Consider the following 13,653-nt stretch of genomic DNA (forward strand, 5'->3'; position numbering starts at 1 on the left):
ATCTCTATCTATCTCATCAGTCTGTCTCTCTAGATGACATTGCCTTGCCCTTGCTAGGAATGCAGGTCTATGGCCTTATGACCTTCATCCGGATACGCCAAGGAGTTAACCTTCTGAAAGTTTCCCAGTCACTTTCTCCTTTCTCCTTTCACCTCATCACTGACCCCACCTAAGCAGTCATCATTTAGAAGGAAAAGAAGGCCACTTCTTTGAAGCTCTCCTCTCATATTCCTGAGTCTGGAAATGTGGTTTGAGTCATCCTTTTTTCTGTCTTGTATGAAACAAACCTAATTCTGTGTTGACACCTTTTGTGAAGAAAGTCTTGGAATAGCGGCTTACTTTTTCCCTCTTACAGAGAGTACTGTGTCAATACCACCTCCTTTCTCTTTCCCCTGTCACCTGTTCACACCCTGCCTAACACGCCTCATAGACACCGAAAGTATTTCATTGTTTCTTGGTATCTCTGTGTTTAAATTTTTAATCCTACCTCCCATAGCTTCTCTCTAAGTCCTTCATCATTTTTGTTTTCCCTCCAAATTCTTTCCTACTTTATAAGATCTAGAGGGTGTTGAGGCATCCAGAATTAAATACAGAAAAAATGCAAACTACCATCTACCACCCCACCCTTGGTTCATACATCCCATGTCTAAGAGTTTGTATATATTTGGGGGGACCAGATAAAGGCATCTCATCTTTGCTCTTCTTTTAGACTACACATTTTTTTATTCACTCATTTACCAAATATTTATAGGTATCTATCTCCCGTGGGCTCAGTTCTGTGCCTGATACCAAGGCTGCAACTGGGAATGTGATGTACACAGTCCCTGCCTACAGGAAGCTTATGGCACAGTGACTCAAAGTTTGGCATTTTATAGGGAACAACTTTATTCACGGGCTTAAAACAATAGGATACATGTGTGCTTTAAAGAAGTAGAGTTACTGTGCCCTCTTCCATTCATTGCTATCCATCACGTACACTGAATTCATGTTTACTCTTCCAGTGAGCGCCTGTAGATTTTTCATAGCAAAATGGGATTACTGGACATGGACATATTCCTAAAAGGCCATTGGAAGGAAAGACTGAGGAAATGTACTAGTTATGAGAGACCCCAGCCTGGGGTCTCTCACCCTAGTTTGAGCTATCTATGTTTATAAAATTCAAAGAGCAAACTTTGATTGGCAGGTCATGAACCATAGGTTATATAGGAGGAAAATGGCTTTTCAAATAAAATCTGAAAATGAACAGATTTGGGCATTGCAAGGTAGTTAAGCAATTAAACTTAGATTAAGAAGAAAGCTTGGTTGGGGGATATTCTAGGCAATGGGATTTTCAGATTAAATAAAGATTAACAAATAAGACCTTTTAATTTTAAAACTTTGCTTACACATTTCCTAAATGTATTAGAGTTCTACCTTATTAAGTAGATACACAGAGGAAAACAGACAGTATTTGTAAGTGGGGTTTTTCTACAGTGGCACCAAATGGGGATTCTAGATGGGACTGTTCCCCCCCTATAGGGGTACAAAACATAGAGGTGACTCTGAATATGAGGTCACCCAAAGCAATCTCTGGTAGATTCTTCCCTCAAAACATTTCCTTGCCACAGGAACTCTTATCTGCTTTTGCTTTGTCCTAAACTAGGGAAATTCTAGCACAATAATCATTTATGAGCAAGTGAATTCCAGTGAATTGGATTTTTACAATGCGGCAAGAAAGGTGGGGGTGTTATCTCCATATTTTACCAAAGATGCTGCCATTCTGTAACTAGGCCTTGGCAAAGATAGAATCCAAAGTGGATGTTGAGTGTCCATGGCAATGAGAGCAGAGACTGAGCAACAGGTGGAGAAGTATGTGTGAGCTTGCTGTGCTGGCAGGAAGTCTGTGCTCCGTGGCTCTAGAAACTTTGGTCACCGGACTGCAGGCCTGGTGACCCCTTGCCCTTGGAAACAGTTTCCTCTTAGAGAAGTCCTGTTAGGCACTTCGCTGTGCCCATTTGGTGGTTCTGGAAAAGGATCAGGAGGGAATGGAGGAGACACACATTAGAGGCAGCCTCCTCTCAACCTGTGTGTCCTTCCCCACTGGACTGTCAGCCCTGTGAGAGCAGGGACTGTGTCCGGCATATCACCATTAAGTTTAGTACCAAGCTCAGTGCTTGGCACATAGTAGCAAATGTTTACCAAAAGGAGGGAGGCTCTGAGGGATGGAGGGAACAGGAAAAGTTGGATGATGGATGCTTGCATGGGTGAAATGACCCATGGGCATCAGTTGAAAGATCCCATAGAAAGATCCCTGGTGTAGGAAATCTGGCTTCTTAGTCCCAGTTCTGCCACTATCTCTAGTGCACAGATAATAGCACACTTTCTGCCTCATAGGGTTATAACGAGGAGACAAACAAAACACAAGTTGTCAAGTGCTTTGAAGAGCACACAACATTATACTAACAAAAGCTATGTCAGCTAAGGTGTAATTCTGACAAAAGCATTTTCTTTTGGCTTTATCCAGTCTTCCCTTTCAAGCCCTGATATCTTTGACTCCCCAAGTCCCGAAGAAGATAAAGAGGAACACGTTTCGCTTGCACACAGAGGAGTGGACGCGTCAAAGAAAACTTCAAAGACTGTTACCATATCCCAAGTGAGTGACCAGCCACGGTGAGGGTGTCCCTACAGCACGGGATCCCTGCCTTTTCCACCTATGCTCTGATGAGCTATAACCCAAACAAGGATAAGTAGATGTCTTAGCCAGTCCAGCCTGCTATAACAAAGTGCCATAGATTGGGTGGCTTATTAACAGTAAAATGTAGTTCTCGCATTTCTGGAGGCTGGAAGTCCGCGATCAGGGTGCCAGCACCACCAGATTCTGGTGAGGGCTCTCTTCTGGGATGCAGACTGCCAGCTTCTCACTGTGTCCTCACGTGGCAGAAAGAGAGTGCAAGAGTTTTCTGGGGTCCCTTTAATAAGGACATTAGTCTCATTCATAAAGGGCTCCCCCCACATGACCTAATCACCTCCCATCGGCCTCACCTCCAAGTACCATCAAGAAGGGTTAGTATTTCCACACAGGAATTTTGGGGAGACACAGACATTCAGTCCATTGCAACAGACCATGCAAGTTTTTGTCATTCTTTAGTGACAGTGATGACTTCAGTAATCAAAATCCCTAAGGTATGTTACAAACTCTCCAGAACTGGGCAGAATGCCTGACATACAAGTTCAATTGATGATTTCCCATGTTTTCTCTTGTGGTTTAATCTCATCTCCATACCGTCGATCACATATACACAAACGCTGTCACACACCGTCACCATCTCCAGAACCAAGACAATTTAAAAAGCCTGGAGGTGTCTAGGAAGAATACACTCATGTATTAAATGCTGTGCCCTCTGCCCACAGATCTTGACTTTTATGTTCAAAACTGGTGGTGTCACAAACTGTGGTTGGCAGCTCACACATTTGAATAACTAATGGTGGTCTCTTAAAAGAGGATTTGGATTTATTTATTTATTTATTTATTAGGATAAATTGGTAGTCTAAAGACATTTTTATTTCCTTGCATGCCCAGGAGATTATATAGCTATTTGAAATTAGTGGCTTGTGAGAAGCAAAGAAGACGTTGTTCAGTGATTGTGTTTTCTGCTTGTCCTGTGAATGTGAACCAAGATTTTGAAATTTATGCTAAGAGAATAGAGACAATTGAAATTATTTTCTATAAATGCTTGAGACTGCTTACTGTCTAAAAGTAGAAAATCATAGTCATTTTTAAAGACACTTGAAGCAGGAATTAACACAAAGAAATCAAAGGTTATGTGGGCTTTTCGCTCTCATAGATTTAACATTTTACACATGTAGATTTTCTTTAACAACTGATACAGTAAGCAAAACTATAATCTCATAAAAACAGAGAAATTCATTATTCACAAAACTGAAGCACTCTTCCTTTATAAAAGGATTTCATTTGCAAAAATTGGATTTAGACCGATTTGGGGGGGTTTTGGTTTTGGTTTTTTGTGTGGCCACAGGTAAGCAAGCACAATAGCTGTGTTCTGACCTCTTGGACATCCTTAGGGTGTTTCTACAGTGACACCTACTGGTAGGCAGTGGCTCTGCATGGTTCTGATCTTCACAGTTCTATCCCGTTAGCTTACTTCACTTCTCTGCAGCTGTCATGTCATGTTGTTTATTACTTCTAGAAATTCCACTCGGACTAATTTGGTGAAGGTATATGGTAGCCTCTGTTGTATGAGGGTTTTAAAAAGTGCCTGTTAGCTGAAAGGGGCCTGGAGAGCAGTTCACGTAGGAAATGCTCAGAGTTTCATTCAAGAAATGCCTGCAGGTCAGTCAGTCTGAGGGCATTGGTGGGTTGGGGTAGGTATGTGAGGATGCAGGATAGGAAATTTGGAAAAGTGTGAACTCAAGAATAGGAAAGAAGCAAAGAAAATAAAAATGGGAGAGTGAATTTTCACACCGAGGCAGCCACAGTCACGGCACTGGGCTGGAGGGTCCAACTGATGGGGGGAGAGGATTGAATCCCAGCTCTGCCAGTTATTAGCTGTGAGATTTGGGGAATTCCTCAACCATGGCCCTAAGCCTTCATTTCCTGCTCGGTCAAATGTGTGTGCCAACTGGTCCTTGTTTCAATTGTCTAGCCGACATCCGGCATGTGACCAGTGCTCCATAAATGTCAGTCCCTCTTCCCTCTTACTGTAACTCCTACAAACAATAAGCATGGGATAGCTGATTGCTGTCTCTGGCAGCAGAAAGCACTTTTCCTCAATGGGAACTTGGCAGAGAAAAGGCAAGCAGACAGTCTGGGAATGCTGGCCCATCTGCCTCTGGCTTACTTTGCCCAGTCTCTCCCTCTAGCACAGTCTGACTCCAGGCTCTGCCTCCTCACCATGCCAGCCAACCCCCTCCTTGGCTCCCGCCCTCGGTGCCTGGTGCTACAGGGAGTTCCGGCTGCATGGCTCAGCTTCCCTACCAGTTTTGACTTGTGCCTGTCACTTACCCCCTCACCTTCCAAAGTCCTGTCCTCCCCACCTGCCTACATCTCACCTTCCCTCGCTGCCGCCTTCCCTGCCACATGCCCAGTGACTGCTCCGCACCATGTGCTCTCTTGGTCTCCTCAGGACACTTCTCCATCTGGCCTCCTCCACCTGTCTCCTCTGTCTTCACTCTGGCCCCCTTGGGCTCTTTTCTTCATTATATCACCCCAGCTCAGGGTCTCCCCCATCTTCTTTGATCCTGTCTCCTCCCGAGGCTTCTCCATGAATCTTCTTCCTCCCACCTTCCTTCCTCCACCAAGTTTCTGGAAAGAGTTCTAAACCTGCATGCCATACCCCTCAGCTCTCAGTCAGGTGCTCACTGCCTTAGTCAGGTTTCAGTCTCCCTTCCTCCACCAAGTGGGCCCCCCCCCCAGTTTTCCTATCAACATCCTGTGCCCATTTATCCAACCATATTCTTCCATCTGGAAATTCCTGCAGGGGACTTTCATAACCCAGGCTCCTCTTCCTATCTGCCTTTGTCCCCTCTCTCACCACTCTGTCATCATTCTCAAGGACTTTCCCTTCCCACCTCTTCAGTGTGGAAAGTCCCCAGCTTCCATCATTGGGCATCTTCTCTTCTAATATCTGTGCTATTCACCCCCATGGCTATCTCTTCCTCTGGCCATTTCTCTGGCCCAACAACTCACTGTTTCAGTTGTTGGCTCTGCCTGCTAGGCTCTCCGCACTTCCCTCCCAGTGTGTAGACGGTTGGTTGCTCTGTCTGTGTATACCTCACGGAGTTCTGAGCTTCTTGAGGGCCAAGAAAATGTTTTGTTCAGTTAGAGTTCTCAGAGTCTAACAAGTAGGTGGGACTCTGGGTGTGTACATTAAACAGACAGGAAGTACCTGGCCAGAAAGGTGGTCAAATGTAAAACATAAAGGGGAAAGCACTTCAAGGGGGGGTGCTTAGGGGCTTGTGGGTGAAACAATGAATGAGCAGCATATGGAGGGAGGTGGGGGCAGCAATGTAGGTGGGTGTTGCTGAACACGAATCCCTAGCCTGAGGCCTTTGTGCCCTCTCTCATTATAGGTGTCCGACAACAAAGCACCCCTGCCACCCAAGCCGGGGACCATGGCTGCAGGTGGCGGTGGTGGGCCAGCCACTCTGTCCTCAGCAGCGCCTGCCCCCCTGTCGTCCTCTTTGGGAACAGCTGGACACAGGGCCAACTCCCCATCTCTGTTTGGCATGGAAGGAAAACCAAAGATGGAGCCTGTGGCCAGCAGCCAGGCTGCTGTGGAGGAGCTAAGGACGCAGGTCCGTGAGCTGAGGAGCATCATCGAGACCATGAAGGACCAGCAGAAGTGAGTGTCTAGGTCCCTTCATCTGCCTCTGGGTCACTCTCACCTGGGCCAGGGCTGAGTCTGTGAGCCTGGGTCCCAGCCTGCCCTGGAGGGTGGGCCAGCCTCCCTGTGTTGGTGGTAACAGGGCATGGCAGTGGGTGTGGACCCAAGAGGCTTCACTGAGCTCAGCTCCCTGTGTAACTGGGCCTGCTGAGGGGCCTACCAAGAGGAGGTAGTTATAAGAAATGATGTACTTCCACAGGCCACTGAAAGGAAAGATCTTTAAATGACCATAAAATACGATATGCATATGTGCCACTTTTTTATTCTTACCTGAGGATATTTCTTTATTGATTTTAGAGAGAGGGGAGGGGAAGAGAGAGGGAGAGAGAGAGAGAGAAACATCAGTTGGTTGCCTTCCATGTGACCAGACCAGGGATTAAACCTGTGACCTTTGGTTTACGGGATGACGCTCCAACCAACTGAGCTACTTGGCCAGGATGCACCTGAGCCACTTCTTAATCAACCCAACGGCCAGCTTTTCCTCTAGCATCAGAAAAATTGCAATTTCTTCTGCAGTAATTGGCTTGCATTTCGAGGCTGCCATATATGAAAAGACATAGGGATCTTTAAACCTAAGACTTCACACTCAGCAAGATGTTCTCCCCATGCAACTCGAAGCTCACTACGTGCATGCCCACATACCCCCATGCTCTCTCCACATCTCTCATCCTCAAGGAGCGCTTCGATGGGGAGAAAGATCTGAAGGCGAAAATAACTAGCTGGTGTGAGTATTACCCAGGATGCCATATGCAGTGACAAAAATGGTCAAAGGGTTAGAAGTCAGGAGATACTTATCTGAGTAAATTGAGCTAATTTGGGAATCATTTCTTTCTTGGGGGAGTGGGGTTGATGGGGGAGAGGCATCTGAAGGGAAGTGTTTCCTGAGTAATATTTTGAAAGGTGATACAGGCTTGCCAAGAGCAGAGCACTCCAGCAAAGGGAACAGCATGGGCAAGTTCATGGACACACAACAGCCCAGTGGACAGTGGGTCAGCACATCCCTGGCACCAGGCCTCCTGGATGGGGAATTGCCTGGGCTGGTGGTGGGAGATAGGGTCAGAGACCCACAGTCATACTCTCAGGGGATCGCCCTAGCACATGCCTCCTGCGCAGCACTGGAGAGCCCTGAAGTGTTCTGCAGCCAGGTACTTTGGGGAATAATTGGGTTAAAATAAAGTTAATTTCTTCTCTGAAGGACTTCTCAGAGCCTCTGCTATATATTGGGAAGATGGAGAGGGTAGCATATGCATTGTTTCCGAAGCGTACTTAATCACCAAACTTTTTTTCCAAGAGCATTTAGGATGAGTGTTCCGTGGAACTCACTTTGAGCATTGTGGTTCTGTTCAAGTTCTGGTCCACTCAGGCAGAATTTGCCCCCTACCTGGAAGGGGCCCATCAGATAACTGTGCAGATAGGCAGGATGCAACTAGAGAGGGTCTCTCGGGGCCAGCCATGCTGCCCCTACCTCCAAAAAGTCTCCAGCTCCTATCCAGCTCTGCACATTACAGGTTTGCATACCCAAAGGCTCCATCTGTGTCCAGGAGACATTAGCCCTCTGCCTAGACAGTGACCCCCACCCCCACCCCAGTACATCCCAGAGTACTGGTTCTTGACCTTCTGAACAGAACCATCATTGGGTCAGACCAGCCTGAATCCAGGGCTTCAGCCCATGAGGTCCTCTGAATGGTGCTGGGAACCTTCCTGAATGTCTGAAATTGCCTGCATCTGAGTGCAAAATCTCCAGTGCTTTGGGCCTGCTCTGCCCCATATTCATCTCTCCACTGTGAAGTGTGGCTGTAGTTGCCCGGAATTACTCCCCAGCCAACATCTTGAATCCACATGTCTCAGTGGCCCCTCTCTCCCAGGCCTGCCTTTTGGGGCCTTCCTCAGCCTGGCCTTTATGCCCAGGGCACTGGGTTCCTGTCAGTTTCCTTAGCTCTTAGTATCACCTTTTGTCAGCCTTCAGCTCAAGTCCATGCCGACTCCACTCCTCCCCAAACGTCCTGGTTCTCACCTCCTCTCTGCCTTGGCTCTCTTCCATAACTTCCCCATCTTCCTCCTTCCTTGTGAACTAATGGCCTATTTTACTAGTTCAAGACTTAGTGACTGTTTCACACCCCCTTCCCCAACTAACTCTCTGACCTGGACCACTTGAGGCTTTGCCTGCCGTTGCTTTCCCAGACTCTTGCTGTTTGCTTAGGACCCCACCTTTTACATCTTTCCTGAGCCCTAACTAGTGCCCGCTGAGACAGTGGCGCAGAGCATGTACTTGAATAAATATACAGGCATGCCTCATCGTATTGTGCCTTGCTATATTGAGCATCACAGATACTGCATTTTTTACAAATTGAAAGCCAGACCCTCCACCAACAAGATTACAACTCACTTTATTGCACTATTTGCTTTCTTGTGGTGGTCTAGAACTAAACCCCCAATATCTCTGCATTCTGCCTGTACAGTAACGAATCACACTGGTGACTGTCAGAGAACCCAGCATGTTGACAACACTGTTGGGACACTGGCCCAAGTCTAGGGATCATCACTGGTGCTCACCCGAAGTGCACAAATGTAATATAACTTCTACCTTATTTGTGTGCTGTTTCTGCAGTCCTTGCTTTTTGATTTTCCGATGCAGTTTGTAAACATGCACGTGTAGAATGGAGAGCTTGAATGTAGAATGAGCAGCTGGGATGGTTGCAGTGCCCTAAGTGTGAAACCCTGAGTTTGTGAGATGAATAGTTTTGTTTTACTTCGTCATTTAAGGTCGGAAAGGGCATTAGACGGTGTGTCCTCTACTTTTTCTATGACATGACTACCATATCCTTTGTACAGTTATTTTACCTCTGAGTTTTCGGATATAGATAGGTATTGGTAGGATTTCGTGAGAATCTGTGAATACATACCGGTAACCTTTTAATAATTTAAAATTCTGGGAAAATGAAGGAACTATATATGGAATGGTCAAAATGTCTCTAATGAAAATTAATCATGTAAGTATATTTAAAAACCACTGATTCTATAATGCAGGGATAGTTAGTTTCCAGTCAAGATGGCTAAGAGGGAAGATAACAGGACATGAGCCTGGATAACCTGTGGTCTAGTCATTGGGTAAGTTGGTCACCTCTCTAGACCTCAGTTTCCCCATCTTCTTTTAGGAGAAGCTGGGACTGAGGAATCTCAAAGGTCATTTCAGACCAACTGTTGGATAGCTACATATTTTGCGAGCCCAGAAATATTGGCAAGCCTGTCTGTCTCTGACAAGTTTTAAACAATAGCAATGCAAAGAAAACCATGTTCTCTTCATAGTCTTGTTTTGTAAAAGGGTCAGATGGATTTTGTAGTGATAAGATGCTTCGTTTCTTTTATTGGGGAAGTCTGGGCTTTTGTTTCATGTGATTGTTGTTTGCTTTTCAGACGAGAGATTAAGCAGTTACTGTCAGAGTTGGATGAAGAGAAGAAAATCCGGCTTCGACTGCAGGTGGGTCCCTTGGAGCCCTGCTGCCTCGTGAGAGACTCAGCTGGGCATGGAGGGCAGCATCGGGACTTTATTTTGAAACTAAGCGATTGTTTTCTCTGCAGATTTAGGCATGCTTCCTGTGGCAATTTTCTTAAAATTTCATAGGCTCACTTCATATCCTTTCCTGGGGCCCAGGAAGTTGGGGGAAGGGAGACATTAGTAAATGTGCCACCTATTGGGTTTCTCACTTGGAATTTACCTGAGACATTTCCTCTATGAAAGCTCCCTCTGGTTTCCAGAGGCCTCATTATAGTAACTGCCAGAGGACATGGTGCCAGGGAGACCCCACTACCAACTGGCTGCTGTCATGCAGTTCTTGGGACTCCCAGGACCACAGCTGCCCACATTTGGCATTTGCTCTTCATCTTTTTATTACTCCCTGGTGGCTGTGTCAGTCCTGCCAGGGTATCAGAGCCCTGTGCCCCCTAGCCTCTCTGATCTAATTCAGCCCTTACCAAATGGCCAAAGCAAGACTTACAGCTTTCATCCAGTTGGTGCTCTTGGTGGTGGTTAGGACCCATGCTGCTCAAAGACAGGGTAGGTTACTACTTGTCTTCACTTTGGGGGGGGGTGCCCACAGACACCCCCCTGGCCCAACCACAGCTGCCTTCCCGCACTGCCAGGTGGTCCCATGTGTCAAGACAGCCTGCTCTGCTCTCTGGTCAAGATACCAACTGTTGTTGCTTTTGGCACATTTTGGATGCTGGTAGCCTCAGAATGAAAACATCCACCATTTCCTAGCACGTTGCATTTGTGTGCCTGTTCTTCACATTTATGCATTTCTGGCATCATTATCAACTCTTCATTCAGATGTCATTTTACCCATTTTGCCTGTAAGATTTTCTTTCCATCAGCCGGGTTGATTATTTTTCAGCCTCTCTCAAACCAGCCAATTCATTACCATTATGTTGTTGTTCTTTTTTTCTTTATAGATGGAAGTTAATGACATAAAGAAAGCTCTTCAATCAAAATGAATACTTGATCAATGAAATGTTGCATTATTCATCCTGAGTCCAAGACTCAAATTTTCCGCCCCAGCCAAAATAACTTTGTGCCAAAAGATTAAAGATTTGCCTCACTATTTCCCTGTTTGAAAGATTAGCACAAAAGTCTTGATAGCACAACACAAATTCCATCCAAGAGGAGACTCTTCCCCATGGTATAATCCTGGGTCTGGCACTGGTTGTGACTTAAACAGAGCAAATTGTGCTAAAGGCTTTTTTACTATGAGATCCAATGCGAAATGAAAACTCAGGCAGTTTAGTCCATAGTGGTACTATTTTGATGATATTTTCCATTAATAAAATGTAATTTCAGATTATTCGTTTACAAGCTTTATAATTTTATGATTTTTTTAAATCGTGTTTTGTCACAGATTCCCCCAGTATTTGTATTACATATAGTCCGGAGCGAGCGTCCCTTTCTTTTGCTGCAGGCAGAAAGCTGCCTCGCTTTGTGTCCCCTCTAGGAGTCTTACATATGCAATTTTAGATCCAAGCCGTCCCTCTTCCTGCCAGCAACCCTTCCTCCACCCTGAGATCAACTTTAGCTTATATGTGATGGTATATTTACTAAAAGAGAAAGAGAAAATCGGTATTTGCAATGATCTGTGCCTTCTTTTTACCACCCTCTTGATTGGAACTTTTGTGATGCAGCTACCATGATTCAAAAAAATATTTTTAGCCACTTATCAGAGTCCACTAGAGGCCACTGTCTTCAAAGCTTCTCTCCCCTAGCCAAAGGTCCTAAGAGGAGACAGCTGTGAAGTTGGGTGTGCTCTGTGGCGACTTTTAAGTTCTCCTAGTTTTAGGTTGTTCATGAAACTAGAAATGTCACCCCTGCTTGATTTTTCATCAGCCAAGTTAAACCCCTGCTTCCTGTCCTTTGCACCTTTTGCGTGAACAGAATATGCATTATTAAAGCAAAAATAAATAAAAGTAAAATGCAAATCAAACCAAGGGGGGGAAGTTGTATTATTTCTTGCACTGGGTTATCTGTGTGTGTGTGTGTTATTGTTTCAACTGTACTCACATAATGTCATTTGACTCGCTCCCTTGTAACCCCTTCCTTAGGTGCAAGGGGGTGGGGGGGGCCCTTGTTGAAGTGTAGCCATTGGTTCTTTCTGGAATTTTTGGAATTGCTTTTTCCCTCCCAAGGACACTGGTGTTTGCTTGTCTGCTTTATCTTTGAAGTAAATGAACAGTTCAGCCTTAGTCTGCGTAACTGCTTTCTCATTCTTAGCTGAAAATAAGGGGGCATACTGTATTTCAAGATTGTTTGGGGATTAGGGTGGTGGTCCCTTAATGGCCCCTGAAGATGTTTTACGTGTTTCTAAAAAGCTCTATTTCCTGAGTTTTAGAGTAAAAGTACTAAATATTAATAGATTTTTTCACAACCACAAAGAATGAGAATTGATAGCACTGAAGAAGTGATGCCAAGAAAATCGCCACATATTATTGATCGTCGTAAGTACTGCAAATAAAAGTCTCTTCCTTTCTCTCTTCCCCCACCTTCCTCTTGCCTACATACTTATCCTTGCTTGAGGCTGCAACTTCCTTTAGAGTGTTACAGAGCCTGGGCACCTGGGCTGCTAGGATAAAGGAAGGGAGTTAAGGGAAGGGAAGGATGTAGAGAAAGAAACCCGTGTCTTTTCACAGCCTTGCTCTCAGTGTGCTTGGGGCCAGGAGCACCAAGTTTCCAAGAGCAGCATAAAATATTGCTATACTCCTTGATTGTTCTAAGCATTTTAAATTTCAAACTTGAAGCCTTCAAAGATTTCCCACCACCTATAAGAGTCAGGCTGAGATTCTTTGATGTTTGGATTTCTCATTATTCATCATGAAAACCCCTAACGATATAGTTTTATATGATGTGTATATAGAGTGGGATTATTAATAATTACATTAAGAGGTTTCCCATGAGGGGGCACTGGAAGCCTGAAATGTAGAGGGCTATTATCTTCCCCTCATAGAGGCCACCAGTTTTCTCTGTATAAGGAGAGGGAAAAGAGATTCTAGAAGTTGGCATATCCAGCTCCATTACTGACCCTTGGGCTAACCAGCAGAGAATTGTATGTTGTGGAACTGGACTAGCCACTGTCTGAACAGCCACCATCTTTACTCTCTACAAAATGGACCCGTCAAAAATCCTGAGAAGCTTGGAAGTATCACTTTTGAAAATTTTCTTTTGCTTTCAGCATGGACTCAACCAGCATCTTTGGAGATTATTTTCTGCTTCATTTTCTAAAGTTGTGTTTAGAAAAGTCTTAAGTATTGTGCTTTGTAAAGAAGATGACTAAAATGAAGTTTTGTGAAAATATTTTTGTTCAACGTTGTCCTGGTCCAAGAAGAATGATTTCTTGGAATTCAAACCATTTTTCTCCATTTTACACGATTGGATTAATCTTACTGAAATGTCTTCTGAAGACATGGAATATAGGGCCCCCCCCCCATCTTTCTCAAGGGAACAGAAATAATTTGTTAAAATCTGTGGCTGTGAATTCTGTTTTTAATTGTTCAATTTTACATTTAGATTTAAGCACAGAATTTTAGTGAGGTATAAATTTTTAGTGTAAAATCATTAAATTGTCATTATTCAAGTAATTGTGTAAAGGCACTTTTATTCATACACGGCCCTCTAGACAGTGTACGCAAGCGCATGATTTGCCTTCTCCCATAAAGACAGCCTGTGTCCAGCATCATGTGTGTGTCTTTGGCTACTAACGGTGGCGTTTTATTTCCTTTCACAACCAGC

At 44.7% G+C, this 13,653-nt stretch overlaps 1 protein-coding gene across 4 annotated transcripts in view; it reads left to right on the plus strand.

Moving 5' to 3' along the window:
* The window catches only part of SH3KBP1 (SH3 domain containing kinase binding protein 1), a 319,293-nt gene extending 307,435 nt beyond the window's left edge, over window positions 1-11,858 (plus strand). For 3 of the 4 annotated variants that reach the window (XM_037157522.2, XM_053655820.1, XM_053655819.1), the window contains 4 exons: window positions 2,504-2,632; window positions 6,070-6,341; window positions 9,798-9,861; window positions 10,833-11,858. In XM_037157522.2, the coding sequence (XP_037013417.2) occupies window positions 2,504-2,632; window positions 6,070-6,341; window positions 9,798-9,861; window positions 10,833-10,874 (507 nt within the window). In that variant the 3' untranslated portion in view covers window positions 10,875-11,858. The remainder of the gene's footprint in view (window positions 1-2,503; window positions 2,633-6,069; window positions 6,342-9,797; window positions 9,862-10,832) is intronic. The other variant, XM_037157523.2, reaches the window with a different exon arrangement.
* Window positions 11,859-13,653: the final 1,795 nt, after the last annotated feature.

The sequence above is a fragment of the Artibeus jamaicensis genome, unplaced genomic scaffold, assembly GCF_021234435.1.
Source record: "Artibeus jamaicensis isolate MK-2021 breed Jamaican fruit bat unplaced genomic scaffold, CSHL_Jam_final scaffold_1283, whole genome shotgun sequence".
Classification (NCBI taxonomy): domain Eukaryota; kingdom Metazoa; phylum Chordata; class Mammalia; order Chiroptera; family Phyllostomidae; genus Artibeus; species Artibeus jamaicensis.